Source organism: Rhinolophus hipposideros, assembly GCF_964194185.1.
Source record: "Rhinolophus hipposideros genome assembly, chromosome: X".
Taxonomy (NCBI): domain Eukaryota; kingdom Metazoa; phylum Chordata; class Mammalia; order Chiroptera; family Rhinolophidae; genus Rhinolophus; species Rhinolophus hipposideros.
The window spans coordinates 325,883-348,176 of record NC_138046.1 but is presented as its reverse complement, the minus strand read 5'-3'; the positions used below and the strand labels follow the sequence as shown (position 1 = coordinate 348,176).

The 22,294-nt window shown below is 37.5% G+C and overlaps 1 protein-coding gene across 2 annotated transcripts in view; it reads right to left on the bottom strand.

Annotated features, from left to right (window-relative positions):
• Nucleotides 1–22,294, bottom strand: part of ABCB7 (ATP binding cassette subfamily B member 7) — a 61,127-nt gene that overhangs the window by 5,172 nt on the left and 33,661 nt on the right. Inside the window, exons 3-14 of one of the 2 annotated variants that reach the window (XM_081041933.1) lie at nt 19,423–19,542; nt 13,240–13,372; nt 12,085–12,353; nt 10,885–10,973; nt 10,702–10,789; nt 9,921–10,095; nt 8,853–9,010; nt 7,694–7,857; nt 7,409–7,538; nt 4,749–4,920; nt 2,683–2,786; nt 972–1,079 (exon numbers count right to left, since the gene is read on the bottom strand). In XM_081041933.1, coding sequence (XP_080898059.1) covers nt 972–1,079; nt 2,683–2,786; nt 4,749–4,920; nt 7,409–7,538; nt 7,694–7,857; nt 8,853–9,010; nt 9,921–10,095; nt 10,702–10,789; nt 10,885–10,973; nt 12,085–12,353; nt 13,240–13,372; nt 19,423–19,542 — 1,710 coding nt within the window. The remainder of the gene's footprint in view (nt 1–971; nt 1,080–2,682; nt 2,787–4,748; nt 4,921–7,408; nt 7,539–7,693; nt 7,858–8,852; nt 9,011–9,920; nt 10,096–10,701; nt 10,790–10,884; nt 10,974–12,084; nt 12,354–13,239; nt 13,373–19,422; nt 19,543–22,294) is intronic. The other variant, XM_081041934.1, reaches the window with a different exon arrangement.

The following is a 22,294-nucleotide window of genomic DNA, read 5'->3' as shown; positions in this document are numbered from 1 at the left end:
TATTAGGTTAGTGCAAAAGTAATTGCAGTTTAAAAGGTTAAAAATAATTGCAAAAGCCGCAATTACTTTTGCCCCAACCTAATATATACACCACAGAACTGAACACCGCATAAGAAATTTTAGTGGTGTGAAAAAGTCTCTCTCAATAATCCAATATAGAAAGTATATGAGAATGCCTCTTCTACCTTAACTCCTACTACTCAGGCTTTCAAAATGATAAAGAATTGAATGCTTATTTACTACCAAGGAAAGATAATCATTAAAAAGTCTGAATGGAAGGTGAAAAACTGAACAATGTTAGAAATATCAAGGATGGGGGTAGGGTGGGGAGAAGTACTTACAAAAAGGAGAAAAGGAAAACTATTACAATTTTCAAATGTGCCAATCATAATATGGTACTCTGATTTATTTAGAACACTCTTATAGCAATTCCCTTAGAAGAGACAAAGCAGGCTGTCCATTTTCTTACTTTCCCCATGAGAAAAAAATATAAAATAAAAATGGGCATGCTTGGAAATTACCATTTTATGGTAATCTTGTTTTAGACAAGGGTATGCACAGCTATTAGGACAATGAAAATATGAAATACAGTAATGACACTGAGCAAAGATTCTGTACAGAGCAAAAACGAATGCAGAAAAATTATTTTACACACACACACACACACACACACACACACACACAAACACACCCTTTAAGACCTGCTTCTATCATGAGGATTTAATGCTTTCCTTGTCTAACTTTGCTTTTAATACTTTAATAAAGAGTGAGCTAATACAGTTTATTCCCTCTTGGATGTAGCATGCATTATTTCTTATCAAAAGGAGATAAAAACAGAATGCCATCAGAATTCAACCTCATTCAGAGGTTCTCGTTCAGAACACAAAGCCTGTATCTCTTTAGAAACAACACTTAAGTTCCTTGTGTTTGTAACAACTCCACACAGTAAACTGTGAAGCTCAAGGTCTCACCTGGTCCAGGACAATGATTTCGTCTGCATCAACCACTGTTGAAAGTCTGTGTGCAATGAAAACAGAAGTTCTGTGCTTCACTGCATCCCTCATGGCACCAAGAATAGTCTGCAAGGTTGACAAGAATAGGAGGGAAAAAGATCTGTCGACTAGGGAAATGCAAGTTAATCATACACTCCTTACACGTACAAGAGCATACAAAATGCTCTTGTATGGGAGCATACAAAATGCCAATTAATTTTGTATTATATAAATTTTCTATCACTACCAAACATTTGACCTAATCGAATAATTAACCAAAAAGAGGAGAAAATCACTCAAAAAGGGAAAGCAGACATGACCACATTATCATTGAAAAAATCATCTTTAACAGGGGCACCATTTCTTTAAATTACAAAGTCTGGGGGATGGTGCATATTTTCTATACTTAAAAACAAACAAATAAGCCATGATGATGAATCCAGTGACACTGCTGCTTATCTGGCCAATGAGAGCCAAATGAAATGAGGAGCATTTGCCTATCCTTAGTTCAAACTCAGGACAGAAAGGATGAAAAAGCCAACTGTGTATGTGTAACTTGAGGGAGCTTTTTCTCAAAAGCATTCTGACTTCTGAATGCAGTCTGCAAAATCCATTTTAATTTACCGCCTGTAATGTGTAAGAGTTGTATATATACACAGCTGTACTTGGAAACTTGGGTCCAAGGACAGCTAGCTAGATGGAAATAGTGTGGGGGATGGGGACATACCAATAGCTTCCTACACATATTTCTAAACACTGTATTTATGAAAGAAATGAAATTCCCAAGAGTAGATGGTTACCCAGGAAAAGAAGACCTTGTATTTTACTAGTGCAGGGCCAATTCTAAGAAAATCTGTGATGTTTGTGGTAAATGTGGAAGACAAATTTTTAAGTAAAAAGTTCTCATAAGCAGATTCCTACGCTGGTCCTGCTCAAGGGCCCCTGTAAACATAACACATCCTTATGCTAAACAATTCACTTAGAAATTAAACTGTTTTAAACACAGGGCAGATGGAATAATGTGCCCTGAATCTTAATTCCATGTGCAAATATTACATCATACATGCTATGAAACTGGACTTAGGCTCATCCTTCAACACGAGGCTTTTACTACGTATTCAAGTGAAATGTAGCTGAACAGAAGCAACTGATAAATAGCATCTGCCTGTCTGCAGCTGTAGGTCAAGGGGATTCATTCACGACTTTGGTATTTAATACAAAGATGTTGTTACCATGACATCAATGTCACAATATCTCAGTGCTGTGAAACGAATATAAACTGATACCTGCACCTTAGTGACTTACTCCATGAGAAGTAAAGGGCTTCCTGGTGTGTACTGTGTCCCAACCATTCACAGAGTTGCTTTAATGAGTATTAAGTAGCAATTGCAGAAAGACAAACCTTCTCCCTTTGTCAGCAGATTAGGCAATTTCTACAGCTTTGCAAGATGCAAGGGTAATATGAGGTGTCACACAGTTCCAAAAGGAGACACGTTTGCAAATGGACTTAACAAGTTGGCATTCTTACCATCAACACTTGCTATCTGGGGAAAGAGGGCTAGGTATTTTTCTAGCACCTCCTACTGAAGTTCATTCAAAATCCAAAAGGATGTAGGCATTTTACTGAAACTTCCAAGGAGAACATTAAGCACTGTGAGTTGAAGAGATTTGTGTATTCATCATCATTTACCTCTTCAGTAATTGAATCTAATGATGAAGTGGCTTCATCATAGAGAATGACTGGGGGGTCCTTCAAAATGGCTCTTGCAATGGCTACTCTTTGCTTCTCTCCTCCTGATAAAGAAAAATTTTAGTTTAAGGAAGCACAGCATACAGGCATACTTAATGTTTCTAGTATTTCCATTGAGTATAACCACCAAGTAATATCTTTAACATTTACCTCTCCTGATCACTGTTCATTTTACTCTGTTGTAAGAGTCTAAGCTCATAGTATATCCTTTGACAAGCTACATTCCTTGGAACATAAATGTAATTCTGGATTCTGACTTCATGGCAGGTGAAAGAATGAAGAAGGGGGTAACCATTTTGATTCCACAATTATTCCTCTCACCAGAATTATGCTCATTACATGTTACTTTATGTGTACTTTATATTACTTCCCAATGAACGGCAATCTCAGACAGAAAAATTTCAGTATTACAGACGACAATGCCAAAACCAAATTCAACATCTGAAACCTGAAAACCTAAAGACATGAAACTACGAATATCTAAATTTATTTCAACATAAAAAAGTACCATTCAGCCAGTATTCTTAAGTATTTTTTGACAAAAAGCTATTATTTTCACAGCACTCTTCAAACTTAAGGGTTTATACTAGATACCTCTTATTTCAGCTTAGTTATTTGCTATTTGGTCTCTAGTATAACGGAATTTTAAAACAGAAAGGAAACAAGAGGTCCGGAAAGTTAAGTGATTTGCTCAAGGTCATAGCACGAGCTCCAGTGGAATCTGGACTACACCTAACTGACTTCCTCTCACAAGGTGCAAGCTCACATTTATTCTTAAATATTCTCTAGTGAAAATAAAGCAATCTTCCTTTCTTCACAGGGATTTCTGTAGGTCTAAGGTCGTCCATATTACACAGAACTATGCTTACAAGACATACTTGTTTCCACTGTGCTTCACTTTACTGTGTTTCAGATACTGCATTTTTTTTTTACAAACTGGAGATTTGTGGCAACCCTGCGTTAAGCAAGTTTTTTTTACTATCAAATCATTTAATTAGCATAGTAGCTTGCAAACAGTATGTACCTAATCAATATTGTTAATAAATGAAGCTAGTTTGTAACGAGAAATGGGGATTCATTAAAATCATGCACCCTATTCTTCATTTTCTTTTTGCCTTACTCTAAACTAAACTAGAATGAAGAACAAAGGTAAAGGATGTAGTATGTTTATATGAGTGACGTTAATACTTTCAGGCATTAGATTATCATTATACTTTAGAATTCAGATAATTTAGGGCAAAGGAACATATACTTATGGAGCCTCAAAAAAATCCAGTCATTTTAGGATAACTCATTATTAAACTTATCGATTTCATAGTTAAACAAATAGACATGTACAAGCCCCCGAATTTACTTGACCATTGAATCAACAAGGTCATGAAAATGAAATTGGCTATAAGGAAAGTATAGCAGTTAAGTGTATGGTGCCAGGTAGATACTGGAGGTATCAGGATGATGACTTCATAAAGTGCATAAGTGTCCAACCACTACGTTGTACACCTGAAACTACTGCAATATTATACATCAACTGTTATTAGAAAATAAATTACAAAGAAAGGAAGCAGAGCAGTTGAGCATGTCAAGTACAAGGAAGTGTAAAGTACTGAAAACATCCCATGATGATCTAGGAAATTATGATGAGATATACTATTTACTGTCAAATTACTTCTCCATACTCTTTCTGCTTTCCCAGGTGAATAATGAATGATCTTGGCTTTCCTTTAATATTAGAATATGGATAACAAGTAAACAGTGATTTGAGCATATATCCACCACTTACTATTAAGCACTCACGTGTTTGCGGCTGCAAGTTAACAAAAATGACTGTATGACTTGAGAACAGTTCTTTCTAGTATGTTCATAGTGACGGAAAGGAGACTGGGGTACCTTGTCTAAAGCGCCTGGATGAGCAGCGGGTTTGTAATCCTTCTAGAAAATGGCTCTGATAAATTAGAGTTTGAAGGGAGTATACAAGTGTGGGGGGCACATCAAAAATCTCTGATTACCTGAAAGTTTGAGTCCTCGTTCCCCTACTTGGGTGTCATATCCATGTGGCATGCGAAGAATTGCATCATGGAGTCCAGCTAATTTTGCCACTGCATACACTTCCTCAGGTGAGGCATTCATGTTTCCATATAAGAGGTTGTAGTAAATGGTATTATGGAAGAGAACGGCATCCTGGAGGACATTGACATATACATTTATGCTCAGAAAAATTACAACAACAGTAAAGATATAACAGCAGAAGGGGGAAAACATGATATTAATCCCTTTCGTGACCCCTCAGCCCTTCCAGAGCTAACCATGAACAATTTGTTGTGTATCATTCCCGACTTCTTTTGATGCATTTATATGCCTAAACATACACTTTTTTTCAACACAAGTGGGGCCATACTGTATGTACCATTTTGCAAATTGCTTTTTTCACTTAACATATCCTGGAGATTGTATATGCCGATAACAGCAACCCACCTCATTCTTTTTAACAGTTGTGTAATACTAAGTATACATCCTAATTTATTTATCCATACCTCTATTGAAGGACATTAACGTAGTATCCAAATTTTTGCTACTACAAAGAATGCTGGAATAAAATAGCATTGTATATATGACTTTGTGCCCCCATGAATTTCTGTAAGGATTCCTATAACTAGAGCGATAGGTTAAAAGGTAATCATGTTTATCTATCGATAGTATTGCCCAACTGTCTTCCAAAATTGCTCTGACAAGTATACATTCCAACTAATAGTGTATGAAGGTGCCAGGTCTCCACACCCTCTGCAGCCCTAGTTACAGATATTATTTCAAATAACATCTTAATCATTTATATACCCACTAATATAGAATATCCTTTTACTGACATGGTACTTAAACCCAATGAGATTAATGTTCTATAAAGAGATAGTACTTATTTTTAAGTATTTATATTCAGAAAAAAGTTAACAAATGGTAACTGGGAACTTTGAAAATATAAAAACTTAGGTGAAATAAAAATTAATTAAATCATCTATAATCCTACCAGATAGCCATAACTACTATTACCCAAAATGCTTCTCCTATCCTTTTTTTCTCCTGACGTGTATTCATTTATAAAATTGGGAGGATATTATGTTTTGCTTTGGTATCCTTTTTTTCAACAAACTTTGTGCCTGAGTATTTTTCCCTAATACTCACTATTCTTTACAAACACGATATTTACAAATGGCTGTATATTTGATACTATGATGATAATTTAACCTTCTACTTATTGTTGGACATTTATATTGTTTCCAACTTCTACTATTATAAATACTACAAAAGTGAAGTATTTGCTCTGTTCACATCCGTTTGTTTCTTTACTAAAACTTCCTATAGGCAGAATTATTGGAATAAAGGGTATGAATATTTGTCAGGCTCTTGATACATATTGCCAATTTGCCCATCAGGAAAGCTATATGTTTCCATCAGCAAAAAAAGGCATTTTACATAGCCCTGCCCAAACTGCATGCTATGAAATTTAAAATCTTTGCCAATCTCATAAGTGAAAAGTGGTATCCAGTTTGATTTGATTGATTTTGCTAAGACCAGCACTGCAAATGATCACCTTTTCTTTCCTTTCCTATTTTCCTTTAGTGAACAAAATGTTTTCTTTTATACAAGACAATGGTAGGAATCTAGTCATACCTCATTAGATGGATCAGGACACTGAGTCCTAAGTAAGCACAGCCCAGAATTCGGTTCACTTGATACACCGTTTAGGTCAGTGTTTCCCAACATACAGTCTATGAATCATCTGTATCAGAATCACCTAGGCAGCATATTCAAAAATGCAGGTTTGTGGGCCCCACACTGCCCTCCTAAAGCAGAACTGGGGTACGTGAAAGAGAGTGGGGATTTCAATGCTCTCCCTGGGTGATTCAATTCATGTACACTAGCATTTGGGGTTCTCAGAGAGAGGGAGGACAGGACAGAGTACGATGTGTCAGATAACTTGGGGATTGTTTATAAGCTATATATCCCTATCTGATCCCTTTTTTACAGGTCTCCAAGGGATTTGATTCGGATTCTAGGCTGCAACTAATTCCCAGGTCTCTCTAGTGGCTTTCCACATAAGAAAAACACATCCTACAAAGCTGTCTCCTTCTTGTCTTTTCAGCTTACTCTGAATTTACTTCCCCCCTAAAGTCATTCAGCAAATACTCATTAAATGCTTACTATGGGTAAAGAACTGGGTGTGGGACTGAAGGGGCAGCGGGGAACAAGGCACACAAACTTGCAGTCGGCAGCCAACCTGCATTGTTATTTTTTATAAATTCACTGTCAAAAACTGTTCAAAATGACAATAGTTTACATTTACTGAACAATTATGTGATGGAAATGGTGCCTGATGTTTCACACATATTCTCTCTAATCCATAATAATTCAATCCTATATGAGAAATGGGACCCTTATTTTACAGAAGAGGAAACTGAGGCCCAAGATCACAGAACTTACAAGGGTTAGAGCTGGGGTTAGAATCCAGTTCTTTGCGACTCCAGTCTGGGCTCTTTCCTTTATGTTATGCTGTCTTTCTAAGGCTTAAAAACTCTTTTCGTCATGCAGATGTTCCATTCACTTTGTTTTTAATAGTCTTTTTGGTAAAAGAATTTTGCCTGTAGGGCCTAATGCCTTGAATTCATGTCATTACCTGAGGCACTACTCCCACTGCTCTCCGAAGGCTCTCCAGACTCACATCTTGTATATTGTGACCGGCAATGTAAATGTTACCCTTCTGAGGTTCATAGAAGCGAAACAATAGCCTCACTATCGTGCTTTTCCTGAAATTGGAAACAAGGAAAGTTTATTTAGCTCCTATTGCCATTAGTGAACCCCCGTTTTAAACCACAGTAGTAATTTGATTGTGATACAGAAAGAATATTACATTGGGACTCATTCATCAATGCAGAATTTTATAAATAACTAAATTACCCACCCTGACCCACTACCTCCTACAATGGCCACTTTCTTTCCTGCAGGGACTTCAAAAGATATTCCATTAAGAACTTTCTGCCCCTCAGTGTATTCAAAATGCACATTATCAAAGGCCACCGTAGCTGTCTGTGGTGTGATCTGAAGGGGAGATGCCATCACTTTGTCCTAGCAGAGAAGAGAAAAAAATACCACTTTATATACCACCTAGAGTACAGCTATCCAGATAATTTTCTAATTCAGAGAGAAAAAGGAAAGTAATGGGGAAGGACCTTGGAGGTTTATAAGTGAAATTAGACCACTTCCAAGCATGCTTTTAAAGATTTTGTTTTCCCCTTCTTCCGCCTCGCCCCCCACTCTGGTTTAAGCTGTTGTTTCTCAGTCTAGTTGTGTAGGACACAGCTCCCTGGCCCATGCTGGTATTATGAGCCCTGCGCTCCCCCCATCTGAGACAGTCGGTTGCCAGTCGTCGGTCGGCCACTCACAGCAGCTCACGGCAGCTCTCGCCGGCTGCCGGCCACTCCCGCTGGCTGCCAGCCATTCCTGGCAGCACACGGTAGCCCACGCTGACATCCAGCTGCTCATGGCAAATCAGCTCCAGGGAGAGCCGTTGTTCACAATCTTAGCTGTAGAGGGCGCAGCTCACTGGCCCATGTGGGAATCAAACCAGTGACCTCGGCTTTAGGAGCATGGCACTCCAACCACCTGAGCCACCAGGCCGACCCAAAGATTTATTTTTTCATCCCTCACTGCTAAGGTCAAAAATCCTGGATGCTTTCATGTCTGAGCTTTGGGGAAGGTCGGGGGATGAGGGTGGCAGATAGAGAGGGATGGTAGACAAGGGAGTAAGGAAGTCGTGGATGTGAGGAGAGGCAACCACACATTTTATATCAGGATTAGCAAAAGTAAATCAAGTGCAAGTACAAATACTTCAAGTTAACAAAATATACCCTCAGGTATAATATTCTTTGCTACACGTAAGGTTTCTAAACATAGCAGTGAAAGCTATAAAGACCTTGGAATATACATGATTGACAGTTCCAATTCTTGCAAAAAAGATACCAGTGTGCTAACATGGTGATGTAAAAATATTCCCCTAGAATAATCCTATTAGTGGGATAAAGCTCACATGCTTTTAAAAAGGCACTAAATCAATTACTTACTTTAATTCGGGTGTCTACCTTGAGTAGAGTAAACAAGGTGTTCATATCTATGAGTGCTTGTCTAGTTTCTCTATATACAGTTCCCAGGAAGTTCAGGGGTAACGAAAGCTGAAAAAGCAGTCCATTCACCATTACTAGATCTCCGACAGTAAGGGTACCTTAATATGCAGTCGGCAGAAGTAAAAAAAGGATAGTTTAGATATTATAAACATTTCCAGTTTAAGATAGAGAAGTTTATAGTCTATTACTCTGCAGTACAGTTCAAACTATATAAAATCAGCAACTCTTATGACTACTTAAATTTCAAAGCATTTTAATTCATGATTTAGGAACACAGGGCACTTGATACATGGTAAGTAGAATGGAAAAGTCCACCCATACACTATATGTAATATGCAAAAAACCAGAATGGTTTAAGTGAGGATAGAAATGGAAGGCTAAAAAGCTCTCCCTTCTTCCTAAGACACTGGGTAGTTTCTTTGTAATGTAAAATAGAAATTTTTAAAAAGTATATATTAAAAAATTGGGGCAAATGGGTATCACAATTGAATATGATAAACCATATATTAAGGTCACAGTGAATGAATGAATCCTAACTGAGTGGGTAGGTAACAAAAAAGAGGCACCCATATTATGTATTTTTTAAATGTTTTGCAAATGAAAAACTAATAGAAATGTTAAAAGGTTACTAGTAATTCTAAAAAAAAGTATGCTTGTGTTTTAGTCCTTTGCACTAAACACTAAATTAATTACATTACCTTTCAAGTCTATAAGAGAAATTAGAAATATTAAATGCTAAAAAAGAAGTTACTCCTGAAAGAATCAGACTGAACCCCAGAAAATGTATAACCAGTAATTCCAGCAATAAAGTTGTTGTGTTAAACAAAAGGAAGAAAACATCATACAGTGAGGAAAATACATTCTGACACAAAAAGGAAAGTACTAGAATGATGTTAAAGCACATCACATTGAACTCGCTCTATAATTAAGACTAATATACACATTCCTCTCATGGATCTTCATTTATAAAGTAAAACGTCGATAACATGAAACCCACAAATCCATTACCTGCCACAATTCCCTGACTGGCCAGCACCATTATAGCTGTTAAGCCAACACTGAAAATAGCATTTTGACCGAAGTTCAGCATAGCCAGAGTAGAGGTGCTTTTCAACGAAGCAGTCTCATATGTCTTCAAAAATCCATCATACCTTTGTGCTTCATACTTTTCATTATTAAAATACTACAAAATATACAAAAATAGTAACTACATACAAGTGTAACTAGAAATTATTCTCTTAAGTGATTAGTATCCTTTTCATCAGACTTCATGCACAGACACACTCCACTTTAAAAAGTGACTTTCAATACACTGGTCACCTCCACACTGACGTCAACTCCCCTAGTAGATTAGCAAATTCTGGGAGGGCAAGGATTAAATATGAAACTTTTTCTTTATAAACCATCATCCCCCATCACAAGTCTCAGCATAGTGCTTTGCACACAAGGGGCATTCAGTAACATTGTTAAATGGAAAAATGAACAAGTACATGAAAGGAAAGCACTATGTTAGGCACCCAGTAGGACAAGCAGTAAAACTGACCAGCTTAGTGTTCATTCTGAATCAAAATGCTAACCACACTCTTGTTACTTATAGATTAACTCAGAAGGTAAAATTCTGATGATACCACAAAAAAATGGTGTAAACAAAAGGAAAACATGAAGTACTACAATTCCATCACACCTGCAGGTACCAGCTGAACCAGAAGCTCTAACTGACAGCACCTAGCACATTCAAGGGCAGAATGAACCTTAGTGCAGTGTGAGGAAAGTCTAGTAAACATATTACCTTCACAGTTTCATAATTCAGCAGCGAGTCTATGGCGGCATTACCAGCATCATTATCCGCTTTGTTCATTTCTATTCTAAATCTAGTTCTGCAACACAAAGATTTGCATAGGTGTGAAACATCCACTAGAAAAGTATAACTAACTTCTGGACCTTGGCTGGCTCAGGGGACTGACTACCTTACCTCCACCGGGTGACGGCAACTGTGAATGCTGTGTACGCTCCAAGTGTCCCAAGGGTCACCAAGGCAAACTGGGCACCGCATCTGTAATACTGGACAAGGCAAAGTGAGAAATGAGGGGCAAAATAAGTGGTGGATTTCTCATAGGAAACCATGGAGGCTATAGAAGTGGCACTAACATGATTTAACTGCTTAAAGGAGAGAAGTGTCAAACCACATTCTACGTCCTACAGGCTCAAACAAAACTAATGGCATTTGTTCTCAGCAGACCTAGCCTAAAGGAATGGCTAAAGGAAGTCCTGTGACCACAAAAGAATCCTGGGCTATATGGAAGAAAGAAAGAACAAAAGAAACAGTGAAAGGATTAGAAAAACCAAAACATAAATTAAAATGGAGAAGAACAAGTTAATTGAATCAGTAGTACATATTCCATGGTTGTCCTACTCAGGAGTGCACAGGTTGCTGAATAACACTTTTTAAAAATACGCAGTTCTTTATGCGTGTTAAATTATGATAGTGTATACTAAAATAATACATATGCAATATATAGCTTCTAAAATTCTTGAAGAGAAAAAAATCAAAATATATAATGGGGGAAAAAATGAAAAACAGTCGCTGTTCTTGTCAGACAGTTTGTAATATACAACAGCACATCTCAGTCAAGACTTTAATAAAAAATATGTTGCTGAATAAATGAATAATTCATTGCATAAGAAATCAAATAGCTTCAAAAATCTAAGGTAACAAGGAAAGGAAGCCAAACGGCACTTGCCCCATTGGTGCTACTGTCAAATGCTGATAATAACCAGAGCCATGAAAGGAATAAAGATGCATGTATCCACCTTTAATTATAAAACATGAAATTGCCTAAAATGTTATGAGTGGTGAACAGAAAACCAGATAATCTGACCATACCAGTCCAAAGTTCTGTATAAAAATCTCTAACAAAAAAATTGCAAGCACCAGCTAAATGACTGATCTGGGTGTAGAACCGAACAGATCTTTACAATAACAACATGAGAAAGATTTTGAACAATCCCTGAATCTTTTGGCAAAATAATCAAAGAAACTGCATAACCCTTCTGGCATCACAGTATTTTGCTTTCAAACCATGGACATCCAATACCACAATAGCTTCAAGTAGTAAATAGCTACTAATGAGAATGTAAGATAAAAGGTTGTTACAAAAAATGTTTTACTTACCAAAATACCACTGACAAGAGTCACCTCAAACATAATGGGAAGAAGATTAAATACTAAAGCACTCAGGACAAAACTGATACCCCTTGTCCCTCTGTCAATAGCCTTCGATAAAGCTCCTGTCTGTCTGCTCAGGTGAAAAGCCAGATCCAGGTTGTGAAGATGGAGAAAGACATTTTTGGCTATTCTTCGTATTGAATTTTGGGCTACCTTGCCAAATACTGCATTTCGAACTTCATTAAAAAAGGCAGCTCCAGCTCTTGATACGCCATCTAAAATACATTCAAAGGAAAAAAATGAGTGTGAAAATATTAGACTCGTAGGAGTGTAATAATGGTAAGGCTCAGAAAGAGTCTGTACAATGAATGACTGTATCACTGAGTACTTACACTAAAGAAACCTAGAAAGCATCTAGTCTAGTGAGTACCGATCATTCCAGCAAAATGGATCCCTTTCAGTGTTTTTCCCCCATAGATTCCAAATGTTGAAAGATTTTTTTCCAATGAGATACTTTTAACAAATAACAAACAGCTCATGCAGGCTTATTGTGGATAAATGTACAGTCTCTGTTGAGGTTTTTACATCTCATTCAATTTCCCCCAAATAACAAATGATAAAATTGAGATCCTGAAAAAGCAAGTGCATTGACTAAAGCACAGCCCCATTCAAGTCTCCTAAGCATCATAAACTGTCCTTTCTAATGCATGGGGGCACAAATCATCATATTCTCTTCTTTACAAACTGTACATTTGGGTAATAGCTATTGAATGTGATTTAATAAAGCATCAATGCACATATAACATTGTCTAGCTATTTCCTATTTAACAACTAACAACAGCAAGAAAATAAATAGCCTTACTGAAAAGGTATCTTTATAAGGAGCCTAACTATTAGAAGTGGTTGTTAAAAACTTAATGTCTTATTTCATGTTATTGTTTTGTGGAACTTGGAAAATGAGACTGCAATTAACAGAATTTTTGGAAAGCATATCATATAAAGAATTTTTTTAAACCACGTATCAAAAAAAACTCTCACATAAAACAATAAATATCCAAAGTGCTAAGTTGTGTTTGTAGTGAAAAGGTCATCTGCTCAAATACAATGAAACCCTCTTGAAGAAAGTCAACACCTGTAGACAGATTAAAGAATCACACATACAGCCAATCAGAACTGCCGTTGCCATGGTTGCAACTGTATTTGGAGCATCACTGAGGTTTAGCATGTTTCCCGACATCTGGTTGAGGCTGTCTACAGCATACTTAAACATGAAGGGAACCACAATGTTCATGGCCTGAAAACACAAAAGCAGCAATTACCCATCGTGTGTAAAAACATTTCTTTATCAAAGCACAAATATTTACCTTAAACGAGTATTGAAGGAAATGCTTCAATATTAACCATTTACTGCTAGTAAATGATTCTCCCAGTTTCTAAAGATAAAATCGTCGGCATTGGAAGAGCTGCTGTTTCCGAATTCCCACCTCACACTGACTGCCATGTTAATATGCATTTACAAGCTATGTGCATTAGTCAAATTCTCCTGCCTCCGTTATCTGCTATCCCACAGAGCTCATGGCACTTAGAGCAAACTGCCTTAGATTATAGTTACTGGTGTATATACGTATTTTGCTTTTCTACTAGTTCCTTGATAGTCTGTATCATATTCCTCTTTTCATCCTACCCATGTTGAGCACCATGCTTTGAATACAATAGATATTCAATAAGTGTAAAATTATTCGTTCATCACAATAATGGTAAAACTGAAACTATTTAGCGAAAGGGATCTCAAAACCAAATCAATTGTAAGTATCTGTGCCTGATTCACCACTGGAAAAACAAACAACACTGCTAGATCCATTTGCCCCACAAAAGATTACTTTCTCCAATACCATACAAAATGAAACCCACTGACTACCAAAGTAACTTTCAAAAACCAACCTATTTCTCAATGAGAATACCCAAAAAATACGAAAATCGGGGGTATAATGCTTTCACATATTTCAAGGCAAATATTCAATCACTCAGATTTCTCTGCAAAGTTAGAGTATCAAGAACATCAGCCGTTGGTGGGATTGCAGATTAGTGCAGCCACTATGGAAAACAGTATGGAGGTATCTCAGGAATCTGAAAATGGAACTACCCTATGATCCAGTAATTCCACTCCTAGGCATCTACCCGGAGAAATCCAAAACTCCAATTCAAAAATCAGTATGCACTCCTATGTTTATTGCAGCACTTTACACAATAGCCAAGATATGGAAACAACCGAAATGCCCATCAGTAGATGACTGGATTAAGAAGCTGTGGTACATTTATACAATGGAGTATTACGCAGCCATAAAGAAGAAAGAAATCTTATCATTTGCAACAACGTGGATGGATCTAGAGAACATTATGTTAAGTGAAATAAGTCAGAAAGAGAAAGACAAGTACCATATGATCTCACTTATATGCGGAATCTAAAGAAAAGATCATGTGAATGAACTAAGTTTTGGGGACAAAAAGAAAAAACCGAGAGTTGTTAGATGGGGGGGGAGTGGGGATAAGGGGAAAGGTGAAGGGATTAGGAAGCAGCTGGTAACCACAAGATGGCCTCAGGGTTTTTTGAAAATTAATTTGGGGAAGGTATTCAATAATGTTGTAAAGATTTTGTTGGGTATCTGATGGACATGCGTCCTATTTGGGAGACCACCTCAGGGATACTATGGATGCCTGATCATGGCATTGTACACCAGAAGCTAAACATTAATGAATGCCAACTATAATTTTATATATATAATGTGATGGCTCGGTGTGAGGTCGGGGGGATGGTGGGCGGGGGGTTCACCGTGTGAGGGATGTGGATGATGAACGTCTAAGTATTACCTTGTCTTGTACACCTGAAACTAATAAATAAATAAATAAATAAAAAGAAAGAAAATACAAATAAAAGTGACTAACATTTTAAAGTGCCAAAAAAAAAAAAAAAGAACATCAGCCATCATTTAGGAACAGGAAGTTGGTCAGACCGCCAAAGTTTTCTTTGAAGAAATTAAATTCATATACATTAATAACATGTGAAAACAATTGTAGAAGGCTTAAGAAAAACACTGAAATAATGTTCCATTATTATGTCTTTCATCTCTGTTAAACATAAAGAATTAATTGTCACCAAGCCTCAGCTTACCACGACCCAGGAGCCATGTAATGCAAGATTTCCACCGAAGGGATGCAAGTGTCTTAGCAAGCAAGCAGTATCATTACAATACACAGCAGGTGTTGGGATACTTTTAAGAATGTAACACTTGTAAGGTTTCTAACATAATCTAACAGAATAGCAGGTTTCAAGAAGTATTAACTCTCGGTTGTGACTCTGTATAAGCATCTAGCCTCAGGCTCTTGCTTCTGCTTATAATGATCCCCCACCCCCACCCCATTTACCTCTCCACCTCTCCAGTCTTCACAGCCCACTTGGAATCCCATTGCATTCTTGATGCCTTCCCTAAAAACCACAGCCCATATGACACACTGCATTTCCCAGCTCCTCCTTTTTGTAGGTTATACCTGAGTATTTATCATTCTTATTATATATTTATCACTCACTTTGTCTGTAGGTACACGTGTATGAATATACTACCTCTAAAACTCAGTGAAACTTTTATGGCAAAACAAACATTTCTGAACAACAGCTATATGAGTCAGGGATGGTGCTAGACACCTTTTACAGATGGTTGAATCAGAACTGAATGAAATAACAATTCTCTGAAATGGGTATTAGCCCTACAATTGAGGAAACTTGGGTCTGGTAAGCAGCAGAGCTGGGATTCAAGTCCAGGTCTGTTCCGACTTGAAAGGCAGAATGTTTTCTAGTACACCACAGCCATACATATCAGCAGCATATAAGGCATATATTTCACTACTTTCACACCCTAAAATGGATGCTCTCAAATGTGCTGTTTAAACCAGCTACAGTCGTAACTGAAATACATTCGAGCAGATTCCAAGCTCTGCGTATAATAAAGCCACGCCCCCTGACCTGCATTCTAATACTTTCTAATACACAGTGTTGGTTACTGTCAGTTTTCCTGTAAAAGTAAATTTAAAAAGCGGAAGAATAAAAACCACAGAAGAAATGGAAAGGATTGTATATGTGTGGATGTTTTTGTTAATACAGACGTGTGGGTTTCATTGGCCTTGTGATATGTGGGAGATGGGGAATGGCTAATACTGGTTTTCCCTAATATTCTGACTTCAGCAGAACTAGACTTAAACCATCTCAGATAAATGTGAAGTTTTAAAAACTTTCCATTTTGAAGTAATTACAGACACACAGAAAGTTGCAAAAGTAGTACCAAGAGACCCATAACCCTTCACTCAGCATCTCGTAATGGTGATATCTTATATAGCTGTAGGGCAATATTAAAACCAGAAATGTACATTGGCACATACTGTTGACTAGACAGGACTCATTCAGTTTTCGCCATTTCTAAACGTGTGTGTGTGTGTGTGTGTGTGTGTGTGTGTCGTCTACACGGTTCTATGCAATGCTATCTCATGTTCAGATCCACATAATATTGCCACCATCAAGACACAAAACTATTCCATCACCACAAAAGAACCCTCTTTTATATTCACTCCTATCCCACCTTGCCTCACCCCATTCCCTGTTCCCTGGCAACCACTCATCTGTTCTTGATCTCTATAGTTGAGTCATTTTGAGAATATTATACATGAAATCATACAGTAGGTAGCCTTCTGAGAATGGCTTTTCTCTCAGCATAATGCCCTTAAGGTTCTCTAAGGTTGGAAAAGAATTTTTCAACTATTTACCCTGGAAGGACATTTTGGTTGTTTCTAGTTTGGGGCTATTACAAATAGAGGCGTTATGAACATTTTCATACAGATGTTCATAATTTGTCATTTCTTTAAGATAAATGCCCAAGAGAGCAATGGTGAAGTCACATGGTAAGTGTACACTGAACTTTTTAAGAAACTGCCATACTCTTTCAGAGTGGCATTGCCACCAGTTCCTCTGCATCCTAACCACCAATTGGAAGACAGTTCAGCAGTTTCTCACAAAAGTAAATATAGTTTTACTATATAATCTGGCAATTGCACTCCTTGGTAATTACACAAATGAGTTGAAAATTTGTTACACAAAATCATGCGTACAATATTTACTACACTTTGTTTATAACTGCCAAAATCTGGAAGCAGCCAAGATGTCTTTTAACAAGTGAATGGATAAACATCCCATGGTGCATCCATACAAGGCAATATTTTTCAGCAAAACAAAACAAAACAAAGCACAAAAAACAAACTATCAAGTCACAAAAAGACACAAATGATTCTGAAGTGTACATTCCTAAGTGAAAGAAGGCAGTCTGAAAGGGCTATATCCTGTGTGATTCCAACTACAGGACGTTACAGAAAAAGCGAAAGTATGGACAAGTCAATTGGTCACTGGTTGTCAAAGCCATATAAATTACAACACAAAGAGTGAATGTTAATGTAAATTATGAACTTGAAACAGGCCCGTTTGTGACCCCCACAAAAGAGGCCTCGCCTCTCCCTGCCCTAGACCTTAACAGATGATCAACCCCTCCCCGTGGTTCGGGCTTGGAATGTCCCATTCTAGTTCCTGAGTTTAGCATGTCCCCTGTCCCAGTTCCCTGCTTTAGATAATTACCCTGAAACTTATGTTTGCTTACTAGTCACAGTGCCCCCCCCCCACCCCTGTGCTTGCCGATTACAGTCTTTATGGCCTTAGCATTCTTTCCAGGTTACTGTCATCTCTGCTCCTGGGTTGGTGACCACTAGAGAGCCACATCGCCAGAGGGAAGGCTCCATGCATATCCCTGGACCTGTCACGTAGCCTCTGGAGGAACGCCCACATTTCCCCTTAAATACCCCCAGCAGGTCTGAAAATGGAAGGCAGTTTTTGGAGGTGTTAACCCACTGTCTTCTCAGACCACTGGTGCTCTGATAATAAACGCTTATTCTATGACCTAACCAACTCCTGTGTCGGCCTATTGGCTGAGCGGCACAGGCAGCACGAGCCCTGGACTCATTTGGCCTCCGCTTCTAAACTCAATTAATAAGAATGTATTTTACTTTATAATTGGCTCATCGATTGTGACAAATGTAGTACACTAATGCAAGATGTTAGTAATAGAAAAAAATTGAGTGTGATTTTTGGCGGGAGGGATATTGTCTTTCCCCGAAAATAAGACTGGGTCTTCTACCTTATTTCCCCAAAAATAAGACCGGGTCTTATATTAATTTTTGCTCCAAAAGATGCATTATGGCGTATTTTCAGGGGCTGTCTTATTTTTCATGTACAACAATCTACATTTCTTCAAATAGTCATGTCATCTTCTTCCAGAACATCGTCATAATGTACTAAATGTGTCTGTCTGGCTGACAATCTTAACTGGGGCTTATTTTGGGGGAAACACGGTATATAGGAACTTTCTGTACTCCCTGCTTAATTTTTCTGTAAGCCTAAAATGTCTCTAAAATAAAGTCTTTTAATTTAAAAAAGTACTCCAGGACAGCAATCATACTTCCCAATTCAAAGGCTTCAGGTAGCATTGTTTTATTTTAAAAAGTGTTTTTCATCATTTTTTTTTTATTTCCCTCTCTGAATCACAAGTATCAAACCATAGGGAGTAAGTTGGGCCATCAGCAATTGTGGCTACATCATCACAAATTACTACTGTGGAGACAAGTGGGTATCTGTTCTGCAGGAAAGCTATATAGTCGGGCACTTGCTGTAAGACTTATCAAGGTCGGGCAACCAGAAGAAAGTGGTGTCCAAGAACAGTCTCTCCAGGGTTACCTATATCCGGGAGGAATTCACCCACATGAGCCGCGAGTTACAAACAAGCAAAGCTGCAACTCCAGCATACACACACTGCTGAATGGTACGAACATGCCCAGCTTTGGGGGCTGGTTTTGTGTCCTCCTTTTTTTTGCCCTTGTTGTCTCACTGTTGTTTCCCACTTATGACTATCAATGTGCTTAAAATGTCTCCATCTTCTTCAATTTACTGGGAACTGAGAGCCAGGCTTACTAGAGATATGTATTAAATAAGAGCCGACAGGGCTCTGAGGGTCTCTTTTTAGAAAGTTGCTTTGTGCTGTGTTACAATAAATGATCCCGCATCTCACACTGGTTTCAGGAGTGAGTTCCACAAAGTCAAGGCTGTTTTAAGTCTGATCCACAGATAAATCAGCCATTACCATAGAATCTCTGCTGATTGCTTAAGAGTCATGTAAATAAGGGTCCTAAAAGGTGACAATGTCCAAGTTTCATTACTAGAAAATGCCACAGTCTTTCTCACATCAACAATAATCTTACCTTTGCGCCACCCAAAAATCCCAGGGAAATGGCCACCCTAGCTCGTAGATCTGGCCTGTCTCTGGGCCACACATAAGAAAGCATTGCTTTGATGATTTTCTGAGTATCAACATCTTTTAACTGTTGAGAGAAAACAAAGCAGTGAGTAACATGTCATTTCAAATGTAAACATATTTCAATAATGTAGAATGATGTACCTATTTGAGAAAAATTATAAAGACATTACAAACATAACTTTCATTGTGCATCTAAGGTCAATATCTTTCAAACAAACTATTTTGGGGAGAAGAAATTATTTCAATTGCTTTTAAAAAGTTACTAATTTCTCTTAATGTCTTACTTTCAGCGCCAAAAAAGTGGAGGTGAGGGGGCATGTACTATCATTTACTCCTTACCTATTAAGCATTAAAACATTACATAAAAATTTAAAACCATTTCTGTATTTTCATCTTTGTGGTCAAAAATCTTCATATACTACTTTTGGGCTCTTTATCAGTATATTTATTGAAAACAGTTTGAAGCCCTAAGTCCAAGCTCGTGATAGAACAGAGTCACAATACAGTCATGTTTAATTTTGTGTAAATCTATCTTACAGTTTCTTTCACCCATGTTCCTGAGGCAACGCTCTCATTAAATTATTTGTTTTAGTTTCAGCTTTAGAAGCATAATATTAAGAATCAAAACTACATTTTCTAAAGCCCAAATAAGAAAATCAATATATATACAGTGGTCCCCCCTTCTCAACAGGGGACATGTTCCAAGACGCCCAGTGGATGCCTGAAACCGCAGATAGTACTGAACCCTATATAGACTGTTTCTTCCTGTACATACATACCTATGATAAAGTTTAAGTTATAAATTAGGCACACTTAGAGATTAACAATAATAATTGGTAATAAAATACAACAATTCTAACAACATAGTGTAATAAATTATGTGACTGGCTTTGGGCCATTAAAGAGTAAAATAAGGATGACTGAACACAAGCATGGTGATACCATGACAGTTGATCTGATGACCCAGACTACTAACTGACTAATGGGCGGGGAGGATATACAGCCTGGAGACTCTGGACAAAGGGATGAGTCACATCTGGGGCAGAAGGGTATGAGATTTCACCACACTACTCAGAATGGCGCACAATTTAAAAGTTATGAATTGTTTATTTCTGGAATTTTACATTTAGTTTTTTCAGACCATAGTTGACTGCAGGTAACTTAAACCACAGAAAGTGAAACTGAAGATAAGGGGGACAACTGTATTCCAAAACTACTATATTATTATAGTTGGTAAAATAATCCCCATTTTAAAAATTGAAGTATTTACTCAATTTCTGAAAATGGTATTAAAAGGAAAAAAACAAAAGTGTTTAATGCTCATTGTTAGTGAAGGTGTAGGGAAATGAGCACTCTAGTACACTGTTAATGGGAGACTACACTGAGACAATCTTTCTGGAAAGCAATTTGATATCTACCATAAGCTTTTAAAATAATTCAGCTCTTTGCCCCGAGAATGCCATTTCTGGAAACTTAAGAATATGCCCCAAAGTTGAATCCATTTTCCTTCTTAAAAATCTCTTGAACCTGTCTACTTCGATGTCCACCACCAACTTAATCTAAGCTATCATTTCTTACCTAAACCACTGCAACAAACTCCTATCTGATCTTCCTGCACCTACTCTGTTCCCTGTCCAGTTAGTTCACTCTGCAATCAGATACTACTGCTGGCTTACAACCCTTCAAAGGCATCCTACGACTCTTAGGGTCAAGATCCAAGTCTGTAGCCTGGCCTGGCCCCGACTATCTCTCTAGCCATGTTGTGTACCACGACTTTCAGTGGTCGTGACCCACTGGCTTTCTTTCCATTTCTGAAATATATAGTAATCCCCCTGCACAAGGGCCTTTGCACGACACTGTTCCCTCTGTGGGAACAATGCCTCTCTCCAGCTCAGCAGCACTTCCTCAAGAGATCTTCTCTAATCCTAGTGAGGGTCCTTGGCTGTATTTTCTCACACAACAGTATTCCTGTTTCAGAGTATCGATTTCAGTTATAAACTACATATCTGGCAATGTGCTTATTTGATTACCGTCTGCATCTTGCTAGAATTTCAATTCCACATTGAGTAGTAACTTTCTGTTTTGTGCTCCCTGTTGGAATCCAGTACCAAAGACGGTGGCTGGCATACATTAGGTACTCAACAAATACTTGCAGAATAAAGAAACAAAAAGTTTACCTATTAGAATATTTATTCCCATGCTGTTTTAGTAGGAAAAAAAATTGAAAACCGCCTAAATGATCAACAATAGAGAACCATGTAAACAAATTACAGTGAATGCATACAACAAAATACAGTCATTCAGAAATATATGTGGTGACACAGACACATGGAAGTAAAAAACGCAGAGTAAAAAAGTTATTTTTCATGGAAAAAAATGTGATATGTGTATGAGTTTACAAATGTGTCTGTAAAGTGTTAACATCAGTAGCTGTGACTAGACTGAATCACGGATGATGTTTTACATTCTTTTTGCTTGCTTTTATTTTTTGTAGCTCACATATAATAAGAAAAAATGTAATTCATTTTGAGGGTGGAAAGTCACATACTTTCAAGTAGATTTGCACAGCCAGGAATGGGGGGAAACTGTCAACATATCAGAAACCCAGGACAACACATCATATAATACAGGGTAGTTTTATATCATGGTTATTCCCCCCAAGGCTCAGCAAACTCTTTTTGTAGTCTCTTAGTTTATTGAGTAAACAGAAATAAAAGTGTTCATATTGTTCTGAAAAGACGACCACTGTCCTAAGCTGCTTTAATTACATAAGATGGCAAAAACATGAAATGCTAAAAGTATAGTTCTTAATGATT